The sequence below is a fragment of the Psammomys obesus genome, unplaced genomic scaffold (genome assembly GCF_907164565.1).
Source record: "Psammomys obesus unplaced genomic scaffold, mPsaObe1.curated_primary_1811, whole genome shotgun sequence".
Lineage (NCBI taxonomy): Eukaryota > Metazoa > Chordata > Mammalia > Rodentia > Muridae > Psammomys > Psammomys obesus.
In genome coordinates this window covers 2,223,512-2,242,045 of record NW_026596088.1, presented here as the reverse complement: position 1 = coordinate 2,242,045, position 18,534 = coordinate 2,223,512, and the positions used below count along the sequence as shown (strand labels likewise).

The 18,534-nt window shown below is 46.6% G+C and overlaps 1 protein-coding gene across 5 annotated transcripts in view; it reads left to right on the top strand.

The window, feature by feature from the left end:
• Katnip (katanin interacting protein) overlaps window positions 1-18,534 on the top strand; it is a 168,825-nt gene that overhangs the window by 76,209 nt on the left and 74,082 nt on the right. For all 5 annotated transcript variants that reach the window (XM_055627421.1, XM_055627423.1, XM_055627424.1 and 2 more), the window contains 2 exons: window positions 15,403-15,652; window positions 17,777-17,908. In XM_055627421.1, coding sequence (XP_055483396.1) covers window positions 15,403-15,652; window positions 17,777-17,908 — 382 coding nt within the window. The remainder of the gene's footprint in view (window positions 1-15,402; window positions 15,653-17,776; window positions 17,909-18,534) is intronic.

The window sequence follows — 18,534 nt, the reverse complement described above, 5'->3', positions numbered from 1 at the left end:
GATAGATAGATAGATAGATAGATAGATAGATAGATAGATAGATAGATAGAAGAACTAAAAAACAAATATTTAAAACCATAATTAAAAGCTCAAAATTGTCAATATTTAAAACTGTTTTATATTAGTTATTTACTTATTTGGTGTGTGTGTAGGTGTGTTTCTGTGTGTGTGGACAATGAAGACAACTTTTGGGAGTTGTTTCTGTCCTTCTACCTGGTGGGTTCTGGGGATCAAACTTATGTCAAGCTTGTGACACAAGTGCCTTTACGCACTGACCCATCTCATTGGCCCCAAACGATCAACTTTTTTCTCTTCTAAAGATTTGTTTTAAATTATGTATTTGTACATGTACCTGTCTGCAGGTATGTGCTTGGGAGTACAGGTACCCATGGAGGCCAGAGCCATTTGGTCTCCCTAGAGCTGGAGTTACAGACTTCTTTGAGCTGCCTAATAAGGGAACAGGGAGCCAAACTCAGATCCTTTGGAAGATTAGTAATACATGTTCTTAACCACTGAACTCTCTCCAATCTCTAAAATCATCAACTCTTAAGAGAAACCAAGACATAGTTCCAATAGGTAATATTGATGTTGTGAACACCATGACCAAAAGCAACATGGGGACAAAAGGGACCTGGCTTATATAGAGTCACAGCCCACCGAGGGAAGCCAAGGCAGGAACTCAAACAGGGTAGGAACCTAGAGGCAGGCGCTGAAGCAGAAGCCATGGAGGGGTGCTGCTTACTGGCTTGCTCCCCATGGCTTGCTCAGACTGCTTTCTTACAGAGCCTAGAACCAGCAGTCCACAAAACTATCCAGCATAGACACACAGGTTATCCTAATGCTCTGAAGGCTGAAGCAAGAGAATTGAGCATTTGAAGGCAGCCTAGGCTACACAGCCATAGCCTGTCCTAACAAACAAGCAAATAAAACTGCTTTGAAATCTCTAAGACTTTGGCATTATTGATCAACCTATGTGCTGGCTAGTTTTATGTCAACTTGACCTGCTGTAAACATTTTGAAGGGCCTTGGCTAAGTCTCCTTTCTTTGGAGCCCCATTTCCTTTTCGAACAGGAAGGGGTAGATTATTTCCTCTTCCTCTCATCTCTGAACTTGAGACGCCTAGGTTGTAGAAGAACGCCTTCTCATATTCCAGACCTTGTAACAACAGAGAAGACAAGCTGTGCACAGGGTGTGGCTGGTCCCAGGAGTCATCCTGTAGGTCACTGGCAGGTAGACACACCTCCCACTCCCAGACCAACAAGCTCTCTCTTGTTGCCTGTGTGGGCTGGGGTGTGCTGGGTTTTTCTTTTTCTTTTTCTTTTTTTCAAACAGGGTCTCACCACCACATAGCTCTGACTGTTGGAACTCATAACGTAGTCCAGGCTGGCCTCAAACTCACAGAGCTCCTCCCAACTCCTTTCCTGAGTGCTGAGATTAGTATGTGTGCACCCAGCTGTGTTTATGGACTTTAGGAAACTGCCTTGCATAGTTAGTATGCAAACAAATCTTTGTTAGGCAAAGGAATTGAATAAATGAGTAGTTGTGTCCTTGAGAGGAAGGAGGGCATGACACAGGTGTTTGTGAGGCACACTGCCACATTGTCTCACTTTGGTGTAATTATGGTGACAATATTTTCCAAGCTCTGAGTAAGGACACACCAGATTATAAAGGGGACAACAACACGAGGCAGCGGTAAGGCTGATCTCTGAGTGTGATCCCTGGGACCTAAACAGTAGAGGGAAAGAGCTGACCCTCATATGTTGACCTTTGACCTCCACATGCATGCGTGGTATGTGTATATCCCTCACTCCCCACATATTCACAAATGGGTGAACAAATGTCATTAACTTTTTACAAAAAACCTGAAATGTTTGTCCTACTCAGGGTAGAGGAGACAGTCGAGAAATGTAGCTCATATCCTGAAATACTGGATTTTAGAATTGGTGTTCTAAATGTAAAGTATATTTTAAATCACATGACTCAATCAAGGCAAGGAAGAAGTAGTGGGAACTGCCAAGGCCAGCCAGAGTCAGCTGTCACCATACAAATACAAGGCCCTATGGAGTCAAACCATGTAGCTGATGAGAGGTTTGTTTGGCTTTGTGAGATTCTTAATTTTTATTTTATGTGTATGGGTGTTTGGGCTGCGAGTTATGTCTGTGCAGCATCTTTGTGCAGTGCCCTCACAGGCCAGAAGAGGGCACTGGATCCCCTAGAACTGGAGTTCCAGACTTTTGTGCGCTGCCGTGCAAGGTGCTGGGATTGAACCCAGGTCCTCTGGAAGAGCAGCCAGTGCTCTTAACCACTGAGCCACTACTCCAACCCTAGATAGCTTCCATTTTTTTAATCTTGATAATTATTTTATAATTTCCTATGCTTTAAACAAAACATACCTGCTGGCTGATCTGTCCCTTTTAACACCAACCATGACCTTCATTTTAGACTGAAAGCTTTGATAGTTCGGTAAAAAAGGAAGACTTTCTACTTCCCAGTGGCACTAGAATTAGCACGTGTGCCACCAAGGACCATTAGAGCAGCTAGAGATGCCCAGCCAGACAACACGAAATGAAGCACAAACTAGACGATGGCCTTAGTGGGCCTTGAGCTAGTGGGGTAGCACCGGGAGACCATCAGGACAGGGCTGGTGTGGTTCTGGGCATGAGCGATGCATGCATCACTGTTGGGGCATCCAGAAGGGGCCACGTGGCCACTCAGCACCCCATAGATGCTTATGCAACTGAAGCTGCCAGATGGAATGTGGCTCTCTAAAGCAGCTTTTCCATTTACCCATAATAAAGAATGACCTCCTGGTCAATAATAGTATAAATAGTCTGGGTTATGCCTCACATGTAGAGCCTACTTAGAATTTCTTAGCTATTTTGCATTCTTTTCTGTCATTTTAGGTAACAGCTAATGCATAATGCTTTCTCATTAAGAAGGTTCAAACAATCTAGACGTGAACCTGATGATTATGGAGAGCTCTCTGCTTTTAGCTGGACTGACCCATGTGTACCCGCCCAGTCATCTGTGTTTGTTCATTGATTTCTATTTCATGTCAGTTTAGCCTTTACTTCTTCCTTCCCTAAACATTTTGGTTTATTTGGTTGTTCAAGCTTCCTGTCTCTACTCCTGTTAACTAGACCCACAAGTTCATTGTTCTCCTGCTCTCAGCCCTTGTCTTAGCCAGTTTGATTGCTGCAGAGACACACCATGGCCAAGACAATGCCCATGAAAGAAAATGTTTAACTGGGGGCTTGCTTCCAGTTTCAGAGCATCAGTTCATGGCGGGAGCACGGTTGTATGTATGGTACTGGAGTGGTAGCTAAGAGCGACATCCTGGTTCACAGGCTGAGAGGGAGTGTGACACTGGGCCAGGCCTGGACTTTTGAAAACCCCCCTCCCCCAGTGAAACACAGCTACTCCAACAAAGCCACACTTTTCTTTCATTAAGTAATTAACATCCCAATCAGATTACCTTCCCCTCCCTCCTCTCCTCCTAGTCCCTCCCTCCCACCTCACCTCCTCTCCCCTTATGCCCTTTCTTAGGAGAGAAGGGGAGATTTCCCAAGGATATCAACCCAACCTTGGCATATCAAGTAGGACTGGGCAAATCTTTTTCTGTTGAGGCCAGACAAGGTGGTCCAGTTAGGGGAAAGGAATCTCAAGGTAAGCAACAGAGTCAGAGGTGGCTCCTGTTCCTGGTGTTAGGGGTCCCACATGAGGACTGAGCTGAACATCTCTTACATATGTGTGTTTGGGGCCTAGGTCTGTCCCATGGATGCTCTCTGTTTGTAGTTCAGTCTCTGTGAATGCCTATGGGTGCAGGTTAGTTGATTTTGTAGATTTTCTTGTAGTGTCCTTGACCTCTCTCCCTCTTTCAGTCCTTCATCCCCCTCTTCCATAAGATTCCCCGAGCTCCACCTAGTATTTGGCTGAGGGTCTCTGCATCTGTTTTCATCAGCTGGTGTGTGAAGTCACTCTGAGGATGTTCTGCTAACCTGTCTGCAAGAATAGCAGAATATTATTAGTGGTGTCAGGGGTGGGCTCTCTCTCATGACATGTGACTCAAGTTGGGCCAGTCATTGATTGGCTGAGTCAAAGTTTTTGTAGGTGGGTGTCTCCCTCCTTCTATTGGAAGGCCTGACTGGCTGGCTATAAGAGATGGACACTTTAAATTCCATATCTCCTACTGCTATGAGTCTCAGCTAGGGTCACCACCATAAATTCCTAGGAGCCTCCCCTGCCCCAGAGATGCCCCTGACAATTTCTGTTCTCTCTCTCAGCTCTCTCCTCACCCCACACTTGATCCCCACACCCGTACCCCACCCAGTTCCCTTTCTACATTTACTTCAAATGTCTATTTTATTTCCCCTTCTGAGTGAGATCCAAGCATCCTCCCTAGGGCCTTCCTTGTTATTTAGTTTCTTTGGGTCTGTGGATTATAGCATAGTTATCCTGTACTTTATGGCTAATATCTACTTATAAGTGAGTACGTACCATGCATGTCTTTCTGGGTTTGGGTTACCTCACTCAGGATGATATTTTCTAGTTCCCTCCATTTGCTTGCAAATTTCATGTTGTTCTGGTTTTTAATAGCTGAGTAGTATTCCATTGTATAAATGCACCACATTTTCTTTATTCATTCTTTGGTTGAGGGTCATCTGGGTTGTCTCCAGTTTCTGGCTATTATAACTAAAGGTACTATGAACATAGCTAAGCAAGGGTCTTTGAGGTATGGTGGAACGTCTTTTGGATATATGTCCGGGAGTGGTATAGCTGGGTCTTGGGGTAGAACTATTCCCAGTTTTCTAAGAAACTGCCAGATTGATTTCTAAACTGGTTGTACAAGTTTGCACTCCCACCAGCAATGGAGGAAGACAGCACATCCTCACCTGCATGTGCTGTCACTTGAGTGTTTGATCTTAGCCATTCTGATAGGTATAAGATGGAATCTCAGAGTTGTTTTGATTTGCATTTTCTAATGACATTGAACGTTGCTTTAAGTGCTTCTTGGCCACTGAGATTGCTCTGTTGAGAATTGTTTGGCGCTGTATCGTAGGCCACACTTCTTAACCCTTCCCACACAGTGCCACACCTTAGTGGCTAAGCAACAAATACATGATCCTATTGGGGCCATTCTTATTCAAGCCGCCACAGCCCTGATCTCTACTCTGGGTAAAAAGGCTGAATTCCCCTTTAAGCGTAACTTTGTCTGTATCCTGCACACCTCACTAAGTACTATTTGTTGCCATTTGGTTCCAATAAACTTAGGAGTTTAGGAAGTTTTTACTCTTCCTTAGTTTAAAGATTTTTCTAAACATTCTGAGTAAGTAGATTTTATTTTTCTAATTTTACCTCTTGTGTTAATTTCTATTTGGCTACAATAGTGTGACTTGTTTGATTTTCTGGTTTTGCAAGTTACCAAGGCCTGATTTGTGGCCACCAGTTCATTTTCATGAATCTTCTATGATCCTGCAAAAGGCTAACCATTCCCTTTTTGGTACAAAGTTCTCAATATATCTATTAAATTCAATCAAAAGGGGGTGATTTGAATGAGAATGTTCCCCTTAGGCTTGTGTGTGTGAACACCTGGTCCCAGTGTGGTGGCCTGTCTGGGAGGACTGTTGAAGGGCGTATGTCACTAGAGGTGGACTTTGAGAGTTTAAAGACTCGTGGGAATGAGTCCCTGTGCATGTGTACATGTGCGCCTCCCCCCACCTCACTTCATGCCTACGGGTCAAGATGTGAGCTCTAAGCTTGCTGTTCTAGCTGCTGTGCTCTTGGCTGCCGTGCCCCCCTGCCATGATGGTGGTAAACTCTTACTCCTCTGGAACTATAACCTAAATAAACCCCTTTCTTCTATAAGTTGCTTTAGTCATGGTGCTTTATCACAGTAGTAGACAATCAATACTACAGATTTGCAATAGTATCATTTAACTTGCTAAGTCTTAAAAGTCTGGCCTTCAACTGCCCACATCAGAATACTAAGAGTGTTATTAAAAATGTGAGCTCTGAGCCTGCTCACCATGTAAGCAGCTCCGTGTCACCCCCTGGGATGCAGAGACAAGAAGATCTGTGAGTCCCCCTATCCAGGCAGCCTAGCTACTCAGTGAGCTCCAGATTCTGTCTCAGAAAATAAGGTGGAGAGTAATTTCTAAAATCACTCAGAACTGACCCCTGACCTACCCACATGCACAGGAACATACATTTCTTCTCCCCGCTTCCCCAGCTCATCTCGCTTTACACCTAGAGATGCAGAGTAGGATCTGGGAGAAGGTGGCGTGCTTACAATCTGTTCTGGCTTGTTTGTGGTGCTGAGATTGAGCTCGGGGCCTCAAGCACACAAAGCAAGCATTCATGCTCAGCTGCAGCCCCAGCCCAGCCTTTGTCTCTTTAATAAGCCTTCCTAGGAATGCTCAGTAACTGACTCCTGCCATAGGTCCCTGCTGTTGCTCTGTTTCATCAGGCTGATTCTCACAAATGTGTCCATTTCCCCTTACATTTCTTTAACTTTGTGTTATTTGCTTAACTACTTGTCCTTTTGTGTGTGATGGTGTCAGGATGACTCTGCATGGAGTGTGCCTTTCATGTATATGAAAACATCAGTGTCAGTGTCTTTGCCTCATTAAAGGTAGGTGAGAAGGTTGGGGAGGCTTAGTGTTTGAGAGCACTAGATGCTCTTGCAGAAGACCTGGGTTTGATTTCTAGCACCCTCATGGCATCTCCCAACTATTTTTAACTGCAATCCCCTGGAATCTGATGCCTTCTCCTGGCTTCCATAGGCACTGCACACGTGGTACACAGACATACATGCAGGCAAACACCCATGCACATAAACATTTAAAAACGAAGAAAAACAGAGCAGTTGAGGCTGCTCCATCTGAATGTTCATCCTCTGGATCTTGATTTGGACAAGATTGTTTAGACCTCTCTGCCCAATAGATTTTGTATGCTGCTTTTCTTATTGTCTTTTGGACACTGTATTCTTATAAAGTCACTTGATATGATTTCTAGCATACTTAATTAGTCACCCTTTGGTGCACTTCCGACTTAATTTATCTTTCTAGAAATGTTAATGATGAAATTAAAAGTTGTAAGATTGCTAGCTGCTTCTTTTTCATGGATGAGTTCCCTGCGTGTGTCTCTGGGGATGAGTCTCCCAACTTCTAAAGTTGGCTTCCACCTCTCCTGTCAAACTCTCTTTTCTTGGGTATTAGTTCTTTCTTAAATTAATCAGGTTTGATGCCTATCTTTCAAAGGGCTGAGTCACCAGAGCATCTGTCCCTTTTTTGTTGTCTTGTTGCTTCTTCCTGTGCTGCTTGTTGCCTTCTGGCACCGGGCGAGGGGTGGGGGGTGAGTGTAGCTACTTCATGCTCTGTAAGCTGGGGACCTTGGATTCTCCTCCAAATAGTAAGCTCTCTATCCACCTTGGGAAGGTTTCATTTTGGAGCATGCTCTGCTCTCTTCCTGCCCTTAAGCCTGCAAGTTGATTCTGCTTGCACCCCTGAAGCAGCTACGGCAGCAGGCTACAGGGCTTCCTCTTGCTTGCTCCCGGCTGACTCAGCTGTATGCACACACAACTGTGCACAGAAACCGGGCCACAGCAGCCTTCTGCTGTGCGGTGCTGTGCTGCCCATATTTGGTCTGTGGCTCTCTCTGCCCCCAGTTCTTCAGGAATGTGCTCTGTGCCTCGGAGAAGTCTCCAACCATTCCTCGGCAGCAGTCTCATTTGGTCTTTACCCAGACCTATCCAGTTTCCTGTCTCTGGGTTCTCCAGCCCGCCCCTACTCTACGCAGGCACAGGCATGGATGCTGAGATGGGTGATGCTGAGAGGTTTGTCTGGGGCTCCTGGTTAGGCCAGTGCCAACAGGCTCTCCTAGCACATGCACCTGCACTGCTGGTCTTTCACCTCTGCCACCCTGCCTTCTTAGACGCACTGGCTTGCCTTTAGTGGCAGGCAGAACGTCAGGATACTTCATCAGTACATCTAGCATAGAAGATGAATTAGTCAGTGAAAATCCAGGCATGGCAAAGTACATCAGAAAACTAAAAATACTGTACAATATTTATTTGGGGTTTTTTTTGCATGTATACGTGTGTTATGTATGTGCATGAATATATGCATGTTCACATGTGTGGGCTCATGCATGTAGGCATGTGTGTGAGTGCATATCTGTTGCATGTGTGAATATGTGTAGGTGTGTGTGTGTGTGTGTGTGTGTGTGTGTGTGTGTGTAGGTCCAGCAGTTGTTTTTCTTGGTCATTCTCACTTTGCTCATTGAGGCAGAGTCTCTCTCTGAACCCACAGCTCATTGATTCTGGCTAGTCTACTTAGATCGCTTGCCCTGCTGATCCCTTGTCTCTGCCTTCCAAATGCTGGAATTACAGTTGGTTACCTTGCCTGCCCAGCTTCTGTGTAGACTCGGGGCCCCAAACTCCAGTTTACACGTTTACATGATAAGCACTTTATCTGTTGAACCATCTTCTCATCCCTTGTTGAATATTTGAATAGACGATGTATAATTCACATTTTTCCTAGTCATAGTTCTATGGAAACAGATGTAGAAGACTGTGATTTTAAAATGTACAGAGCACAGCTGGGTATGATGAGACACTCCTATAAACTCAGAAAGCAGGAGGTAGAGACAGAAGGATCAAAAGTTCTAGGCTGGGCTGACTACATAAGGCCAAAGATAGCTTGGGAAACAGTGAGACCCTGATTCATGAAACCAAGAGCTGAGGCTGTAACTCAGTGGTAGAGCACATACCTGCCATGTGCAAGGTCCTGGGGTCCATTGTTTCACCCCCAGTATTTAAACACACATACGCACACACTGACCTTACCATTTAAATACACACACACACCTCAGGATTTACACACACACACACACACACACACACACACATACACTGACCTCACCATTTAAATACAGACACACACACCTCAGGATTTACACACACACAGAATAGAGTAGGCCCTAAAGTTAAGTCACAAGTGATGTGCTGTGAGCACTTTGTGACTTAAGAGGGCCTGGGCTGTGGGAGAGGACAGATGGCCAATCATGAGTCCCATGAGCGCAGATCTTATCTTCCTCTCTGCTGTCCATCGCTCTGCCCCTTGCCTTGATTGCCTCTGCCTGCTCATGAGGGACAGATACTTTCATCAAAAATATTTATTTTTAGTTAAATTTTTAACATGTGTTACTTAGTTAAGTATGTGGTTATGCACGTGTGTGGGTATCAAAGGAAAGCTTGTAATAGTGGGCTTCTTCCTTCCATGTGGTTCTGGGAATTGACCCCATTAGGTCACCACTCTAGTGCAAGCATCTGAGCCATCTGTTGGCTCCAAGTCTTTTTTTTTTTTAATTTTATGTGTAGGGGTACTTTGGTTGCATATGTGTCTGTGCACCATGTTTGTGCCTAGTTTCCACACAGGCTAAAAAGGGCATCGGATCCCTTAGCGCTGGAGCTGCACATGGTTGTGAGCCACCATGTGGGCGCTGGGAATTTAACCCAGGTTCTCTGGAAAAGCAGTCAGTGTTCTTAGCCATCATTCTAGTCCCACAGTTATTAATTTTAAAAATTCTATTTATCCCAGCACTTGGGAGGCAGAGGCAGGTGGATATCTGAGTTTGAGGCCAGCCTGGTCTACCAAGTGAGTCCAGGACAGTTGGAGCTACACAGAAAAAAATCCTGTCTCGAAAAACCAAAAAAAGAAAAAAAAATTACACTTATTTATGTTTACATATGTATGTTTATCGTGCATGCATACTTGTGGAGGTCAGAGGCTAATTTCTGCAAATTAGTTCTCTCCTACCATGTGAGTTCTGGGGATCAAACTCAGGTCATCAGGCTTGGCAGCAACTGCTTTTGCCCACAGAGTCACTTCACTGATCCCCAAACTATTTCTTGAATGAATGAATAACATATCAATCAACCAGTGCAGGATAGAAGGCCTTTTGGGCCCAGGAGGGTGGTGTGAATGAACTTAGAACCACTTCAATCCCTTCTCTAAGGGTAGTCCAGGCTGTAGTGCTCCATCCACTCACGCTCACAAGTACTGTCTTTGGGACTTCTCAAAAAAGACTCCTGGATCCAGAAATGTCATTCCATCAAAGGAGAGTGGACTGGCTTGCTTCATGGCAGCAGGACATGGAAGCCAGCTGTACACACGGAAGCAGAGTGTGCTGAAGCCAGGGCCAAGCTATAACTTACAAAGACTCCCTCAAAGCTTCTACCAATTCTCAGAGTATCATCAACTGGGGACCAAGGGTTCACATCAGCACCTCATGTGAGATATTTTACATCCAGACCACAGCACATACATAGGCATGTACTGGCTCCTGGCAGCTTTGTGTCAGAGGTTACTAGTTCTCTGCTGATCAACGACAGCAGGCACCCAGCGCATACCTTCAGTTCTTCTGGAGACCGTCTGCTCTTGTTAGCATCTGGCAGGAAATGAGTGTGCTCAGTAGCCTAGCCCTGGACCCTGCCAGTATCTGAACACTGGCTCTGCCATTACCGGTGTGACCTTGGGCTTGTCCTTCATGCCGCTGAACCAAAATGATGCCATCCACTGCAGAGCGTCAGAGGACTGAAAGGAGGCACACAGAGAATTTAGCTGCTCTAGGGTGTAAGCAGCAGCGTGGTGGTTTAAGCTGCTATGGCTGTTACCGATGATATGGATATTGTTACTGGTATTTGATAGTCACCTAGTTTCCACTCCTTGCCCAGTAGAGAGAGGAGGCTTGTGGATGGACGCTCAGATCCTGGCCATCGAATTCTAGCTACATTTTAGTAGTGGTTCTATAGCCACACCTATCCTTAGTATCCGGTCTCCTACCCCTTCCAACTCACCATGGGAAGGGCATTTTGTGCCCAGTCATCAGCTCAGTTTCTGTGTTGTCTGCACCCTGGCCTCCACATGGAAGGCTTGGAGAGGTGTTCCTGAACTCATTTGAAACACTGAGCACTGAAATTGAATATAACCAAGTTTTAAAGCAAAGTATAAAGTATAAGTTTTCCTGGAGAAAATTCTGGGTGACAACTTCAAAGCCTCTCATAGATCCCACAGCAGGGTACCACTTTGAAGTGCAGACAGATTGGATTTCAAAGCCACCATTCCAGCCAAGGTCCTGCTCTGGCAGATGGGAGGTCCTAAATGGGCTCCTCTCTAGGGGAACCAGCTTCTTAGCTCAGCTCCCCTTTGCCTCTGGAACAGATGGTTTCTGACCACATGAGCATCCCAGGTTCCCCAGGTCCTCCCTTCCTGTGAGCAAATGGAGTCTTTTTCTCAGTGAAAAAGAACAGCTGTGCAGAGTCTAGGTTGTGTGTGTGTGTGTGTGTGTGTGTGTGTGTGTGTGTGTGTGTGTGTGTAAATACTGTATGGTCATTAAATTTACATTGACTTTGTGGAAGGAAAAGAAAGCAGGTTGAAACAGGGATTATTGAAATTCAGTTTCTTTGTCATGAAAAATATTAGTTTTTTAAATTATTATTCTCATATATTACATTCCAACCACAGTTTCCCCTCCCTCTACTTTCCCCAGCCTGTTCCCCTCCACTCCACCACTTCCCCTCTCCCCAGATCCACTCCTCCTCTATTTCCCTTCTAAAAAAATGAGCAGGCCTCCCAGGGATATCAACTCAACATGGCATAACAAATTACAACACTAGGCACAAACACTCATATCAAGGCTGGACAAGGCAACCCAATAGGGAGAAAAGGGTCCTAAGTGCAGGTAAAAGAGTCAGAGATACCCCCTACTCCCGCTGTTAGGAGTCTCACAGGAAAACCAAGCTACACAAGCATAATATATACACAGAGGACCTAGCGCAGATATGTGAAGGCTCTGTGATTGTCACTTCAGTTTCTGTGAGCCCTGTTTAGTTGATTCTGTGGGCCGTGTTTTTATGGCATCAACCTCTATGGCTCCTGAAGTCCTTCCTCCTCCTCTTCTGTAAAGTTCCCTTGGCTTCACCTGGTGTTTGGCTGTGGGTCTCTGTATCAGTTGCTGGATGATGACTTTTTGATGACAATTGAATTAGGCACCAATTTATGATCCATCAGCTTAGTAAATAATGAACTGACATGGAGCCATGGGAATTGTCATTTGCTTTTTTTTTCTTTTTTTTTTTCTTTTTCTGCTAGCTCCCCTAGCACACCACATGCTCTGGTGAAGGCAGAGGTCTTGTATCCTTGTTTCTACTGTGACTAGCCATCAGCACCACATCTCAATATGCATGGGCACATGATTAGTGAGACCCTGATTCATAAAAGCAAGACTAGGGCTATCGCTCAGTGGTAGAGCACTTAACTGACATGTATAAGGTCCTGGGGTACATCCCCAGCATTTAAATACATACATACACACACTGCAGCGTGGGCCGTGGGCCCTAAAGTTAAGGCACAGGTGATGTGCTCTGAACAGTTTGTGGCCCAGGAGCCCCTGGGGAGCTGGGCATCTCTCATGGAATGGCTAACTACTCCTTCATGCTCCCTGTTGGTGGGCCATGTGGAATGCAAGCAAGGCAGCCTTAACTGTGGCTTTCCTAGAATGAGTAAGGACTGGTGGCTAGGAGCACAAGTTCCACCTCTGCCGTTTAATCACTGTGAGCAGCTACATGTACTGAGGGGCTCTGTTCTTTAGGGACCCCCACAAATACAGGGCTGTAGCCCCATAAGTGTGGAGTTGCAGCCTGTGGACGTGGAAGTGAGGCGACAGAAGACCCCTGTTCATTGCCCTGGCCGTAGGGTCCCAGTGGCTCATGCCTGGAACTGGCTGTGGGTAGAGCTTCACTCTGCCTTGCATATCAGTGGGGACTGTTCTGGGTCCCAGGACGGAGTGGGATTTCAAGGACCAGTGATAGGAATCACCTCATGGCTGGCTCTCATTTCCGCATCTTAAAAGTAACTGGGGTAAAATACAGGGGTTCATGAACAGAGAAGGTCTTCCTAGAAACTTAAGCTCCCCTCCTTGAGAATTAGTACCAAGTTCAAGTGGTCATGGGTTTTTTTGTCTGACTGGGTTATTGTGAAGATCAAAGGAGAAGGACCTGAGTGTGGTACAGAGCTCAGAGCATTATTCTGCTGTAAAAGGTTGAGTTGAAGCTGATGCTGCCTGCAATTCAACAGCAGGCCACCCAGGAACTCATGTTTCCCTGGAGAGAAAGAGTAAGTCTCTTGACCTCCATTTGCCCCCCACAGCCAGACTTTGATGACATGAGCCACGACCTCAGTGTGGCTCCCATGAGGCCTGCACAGACTATCTCAGCATTATCTTTGAACACCGATGGTGAAAGTGTGCTTGCTCTAACACAGGGCTTCTTAACCTCAACACAGTAGACACTGTGACCAGATAATTCTTTGAAGTGGACGCTGTCCACTGCCTTCCAGAAAGTCCAGCAGCATTGTTGCTGGCTCCCACCTGCTAACTGTCAGCAGCACTTTCTCTCTACACACGTTGTGATTAAAATAGCTCTCGTCATTGCCAAATGTCCTCTTGTTAGGGACAACTATGCCCAGTTCAGACCATGGCTTTATTATCACAATGCAGTGTGTCAGGCAGGGTACACCATTTGATGTAGGTCAAAGTATGGCTCAGAGGAGTAAACGAATTTGGTAAGGGGCCTTTGCTGTCACCACACGTAAGGTGTGGAGATGTGTCCTGTCCCTGCTAAGGCACCATCCAGGCTTCCATATAGTTTACTCATTCAGCAAGTATTTACCAAGCCCCACGGTGCTCCAGACAGTAGTGCAGTTGCTAAGTAACCAGCCCTCGTGCTGGTACAGGGTGGGACAGTGGGAGAAGTTGCTGGAAAAGACACGCGTTTATATTGAGTTTCTGCTGCTGCTACAACTTCCCATTGCCTTAGCAGCTTACCTGACAGTACTGGGAGTCGGAGATTCAATCTCACTGTTGGAGGCTAAACTCAAGGTGTTGGCAGGCCTGTGTTTCTTCTGCAGGCTCCAGGAAAGAACCTGGGTCCTAGAGGCACCTGCTTTGCTTGCTCCATTCTTCACATTCAGAGCCAGCATCTTCTCCTCTTCCTGGTGTCTGCTTCCATTCTTAGATCTTGCTGATGTTGCTCTTCCTGCCTCTCTCTTATGATTACCCTATAATTACATCAGGCCTGCCTTGGTGGTCTTGGCAAATCACCTTTGCCATAGAAGGGCACATGTTTTCAGGTCCCAGGGAGCATCTTTTGGGGACTTTTATTGTCTACTGTTATCCACTACCTACCCCCTCCCCAACAAGATTCACATCTATTTTACTTATGGAACAACAAACACAGACATTTGAGACAAGAAGAAGACAGGAACCCTTAAACTCAAGCAATATCAAAGCCATTCTAGGCCTGGTAGTAATTCTGTGTCTGGACTCCACTCTCTCAGCCCTGGTGAGGTCCTCAGAGAGGACAGCATGTGTTTGTGGATGAGTCTGTCCTGGGTCCCTTCTGTGCCAGTAGACCAGCACTCTGGCAGCCTTTTTTTTTTTTTTTTTTTTTTTTCCTCCATCTTGTCTTGCATGCTGAAGTTCTAGCTTTAGTGTTTCTGGTAGCTGAGTGTTCTCAGAAACCACATGGGGTTACTATGTATGTCTGTAGGATTCCCTTCATTAGACTCTCCTTTTCCTCCCCAATCTTTCTTGGATAATCCTGTCTCTGCTAAAGTAGCCCAAGGAATCCACAAACCATAGGGGAGAGCTTGCCATTGCTTTGGTTTTCTCTCTAGGATGTGCTTTCCTGGCAGTAGGTCTGCTAATGTCAGCTTTTTCTGCAAGCTGGGTAGAAGAAAGGAGGCCTCAGGTTCCCTTTCCCTCAGGTCTGTCTTCTGCCTCTTGCATTCTGCTCAGCAGCTATTGGAAAGACCTTCAGCTCTTCACCTAGAAATCTGCCCAGCTAAATACCCAGGCTCAACACTGATGAGCTCTGTGTCCTATGGAACCCCAGGAAATAGCTGTGTCAGCGTTTATCACGTGGCAGGATCACTGTCTTCTAGCTTCATGTCCCTCGTTTCCTAAGCCAGCGGCAGCTCTCACATCCAGGTTCCTATCATTGTCAGTTTGGGTTCTCCCACTTATTTTAGATACACATACAATACATTTAAGTGACGATAACAGATTAAGCCTCTGAAACTGTAAGCAAGCCCCAATTAAATGCTTTGTTTTATGAGAGTTGCCTTGGTTGTGGTGTTTCTTCACAGCATGACTAAGATCAGGTACCTAAGTGTTACTCATTCCCTCACATCCATTCCCCTCTGATCTTTGTTTTTCCATCTTCAAAGCAACACCAGCACTCTGGTTTAGGTGCTGCTGGATGTTAGGTGGAGTCGTTCTTTGGTTCAGAAGGTCTGTTTTCATACAAGTTCTTACATTTCACATCTCCTGGGCTTTCTGTAGGAACCGAAAAAAGGTCTGGGACTTAGCACGGACCTCCAGACGCAAGAGGATGGCTCCAGTGACGAGTACGACTCCATTGAGGAAGATGTCCTCTCTGAGACCGAGGCCGAGGACCTTGTACTGCCAGGCCATACCAGAGATGAGTTCCCTCTTCCCAGCCAGGATGCCCCCAAGGACCAGGAACTGGAAGGCCGGCCTCCCCAGGGCACAGATACCCTTGTGGTGATGGAGTTTAACCCAGCTTCTAAAAGTGAGCTTTTCTCCTGAGCCTTTTCTGGCCTTGTGTGTCTCAGCACCTAGTCCAAGGATGTAATGTTCCACAGTGCTTGACGTTCAGTATTCCAGACCAGGGGTGAACCAGCTGGGCCCTTTGCACTGCAGAGGGAAAGGCTCCATAGGCTCCCAAAAGACCATGGAGACTGACTGCACGTATTGTGGGAGACTTAGTGGCATCTGCATTCCAGCTGGCCAACGTAAAAGGAAGCTAGTTATTGCCTTGGATAACTGTAAAGGCCAGAGTGGGAGTAGGGCCCATTGCCTTCCCCTGTCCTTCCTCCTCTTCGCTACCTCCTCTTTTCTTCTACCCTCTTTCCTCCTCTCCTCCCTCCTATTGCTTCCCCTCTTCTATCAGATTTGCCTTGAGTTAGGTCCAGTCTGAGGTAGCTTTCAGGCATTTAGAGGCACAGTTGCCTTCATAGGATGCATGGGCCTTGGAGCACCACTAGCAAGTCCGTTTATCTTTCCCAAAAGTCCCAGGTTTAGCTCTCAGAAAATCACAGTAGTAAGTCTACCTCAGGTCACAACCATAGTGACAAGTCTACCACAGATCACTGCACAGTGATAAGGTCAGGACTTACCTCTCGGGGGCTGGCGAACCAGGCTAGCCGATAGGATTAAGAGTGATTGTCTCCACCCGTTCATGTGCAGGGGTGGGGTGGTTAACAGGAATCTGAGAGAATAAGAAGGAAGCTAGGGAGGTAGAACCAGCTGCTGTCCACCAGAGGAGGTTTTTCAGAAAGCAACCTTGGAAAGTAGAGGGAACACTAGTGGAGCGGGGCTTGGGTAGGGGGACATGTGTTTATAGGTGACCTCTGACCACTACAGCAATGCTGGTGGGGATGGGACTGGCTGCTGTAGCTGGAGCAGTCGGGGCAGCCTTCCCAGTAGAGGTAGCGCTGGGCCCAGCCTTCCTGGGGCAAGGAACAACAGGCATAGGGGCTCCAAGGGGGTCGATTCTAACTATTCCAAAGCACAAGGAAAGGGTCAGTGTGGCCAGAGCCCACTGAGTGAGCAGGGGAGTGTGTTAGTGAACACCTCATGCTGGGGTAGTCACCTCCTGGGTTTGCTTATTTCCCAGGACAGGAGGTCCCTGAGTGCAGCCTTTGGGGTCTTTGGGTGTTTTCTCACCTGCCCTTGAGCCTCCTCCCAACACTTGACCTGTGTGTGACTTTCATGCCCTTCAAAGGTTTGACATGCTGGTTACATTTCCCCATATATATGAAGATACAGAAATGCATTCAGGGCTGGGGCTGAGGCTCAGAGTGGAGTACTAGCCCAACATGCCTGACACCCTGCTTCTAGAGTCTGTCCCCAGCGCCACATACACACAAATTCATAAAAACCATCTGCCACCTGGCATCAGAAATCTCCTGTGTGCCACCATGCTAAGGGCTCTTGTGGAAACAGTGATCTGAAGAGGGTGGGTTTGGCAGCAGTCTACACCTCCAGCGAGGACAGGCTTCAGCTCTCAAGCCCTCATCAGGCCTTTGCATGTGCTGGTCCCATATCTGGGATGGCCCTGCCTTGGTGGCCTGGTAATATGCTACTCACCCACAAGAATCCCTCTTCATCATCACCCTGTGCACCTTTGCCAACCTTGTCCTCTGGCTCTATGCTTCATGACTTCTGTCTGCATCCTATTTTCTCATCTGTTCGGCTCTCCTTTTATCCTGCTAGACAATGAGCCCCTGAGGACTGTGAGTGCATTTTACTGTGCCCCTTCATCTCCAAGATGCCCTTGCTGGCACCATTACTTGCACCAATTAAAGCCAGCGCCTCATTGGCTAGCCAACCACCCTGACTTTTTGAGCAAGTGCCTCATCACAGTTGCTGTCTCTGTGCGTGCACACACTGTTAGGAAGAGCCTCTCCTGTCTGGAAATGTTAGACACTGAAACCTGTGTCTGTTCCAAGGTATCTCATTTATTTATCAGTGCTGTCTACAGCATTCCCAAAATCCTCGACTAGCAAGGTTCCTGGCACAGAAGTGTTCAATAAATATTTGTTGAGTGAATAAGTGAGCAAATGGTAAACAAATGTCTGAGCCCTGCTCTCCCCGTGTTCAGCGGCTGATAGAATCCATTGCTTCCCCACAGGTAATAAAATGGAGCGGGTTTTATCCGCTAAGCGGAAGGACAATGCTGAAGTCTTCATTCCCAGCAAACCAGAGTTGGTCCTGAATCCACAGCCCCCGACTGTGTTCCCAGACCAGGAGAGGGCCTGCTCCAGTAAGATTTGAGGGTGCTGAGTGAGGTGGGGGGCAGGTTGAGTGGGTGCTCCCAGTGGGCACCGTGATGAAGGAGTTGCTTCTTCCTTATCCTCCTTGGAGGGCTGAGATGACCTTGAGCCAATGTTGATTCAGAGTTCTCCAAAGAAACAAACAAAGACTATGAGGAGGAGTTTCCTGCGTGGTTATGGGGGTTGGCAAGTTTAATCTGCTGGTAAGTTTGTGGCCAGAGGTCTGGTCAGGGCAGCACCCAGGCATTATATGGTTCACAACACCAAATCCAATAGTAGGGAAAAACTTGCAAATACAGGACATGGGGCTAGGAGATGACCCAGGAGTTAAAGTGGCTGCTGCTCAAGCCTAAGGACCTGGGTTTGAATCCCCAGCACCATGTGCAAAGCTATAGCAGCACACCTGTAATCCCAGCATTGAGGAGGCAGAAATAGGATGATTCTGGGGCTTGCCGGTTGGCTAGTCACACCAAATCAGTTTAGGTTTAGTGAGAGACCCTGTCTCAAAAAAAAAATCAATGTGGAAAATGATAGAGAAAGACACCTGACATCAGCCTCTGGTTTCCACACATATGTATACCTGCAGATTTGTGTGTGCATGTGCGTGTACAGCGCA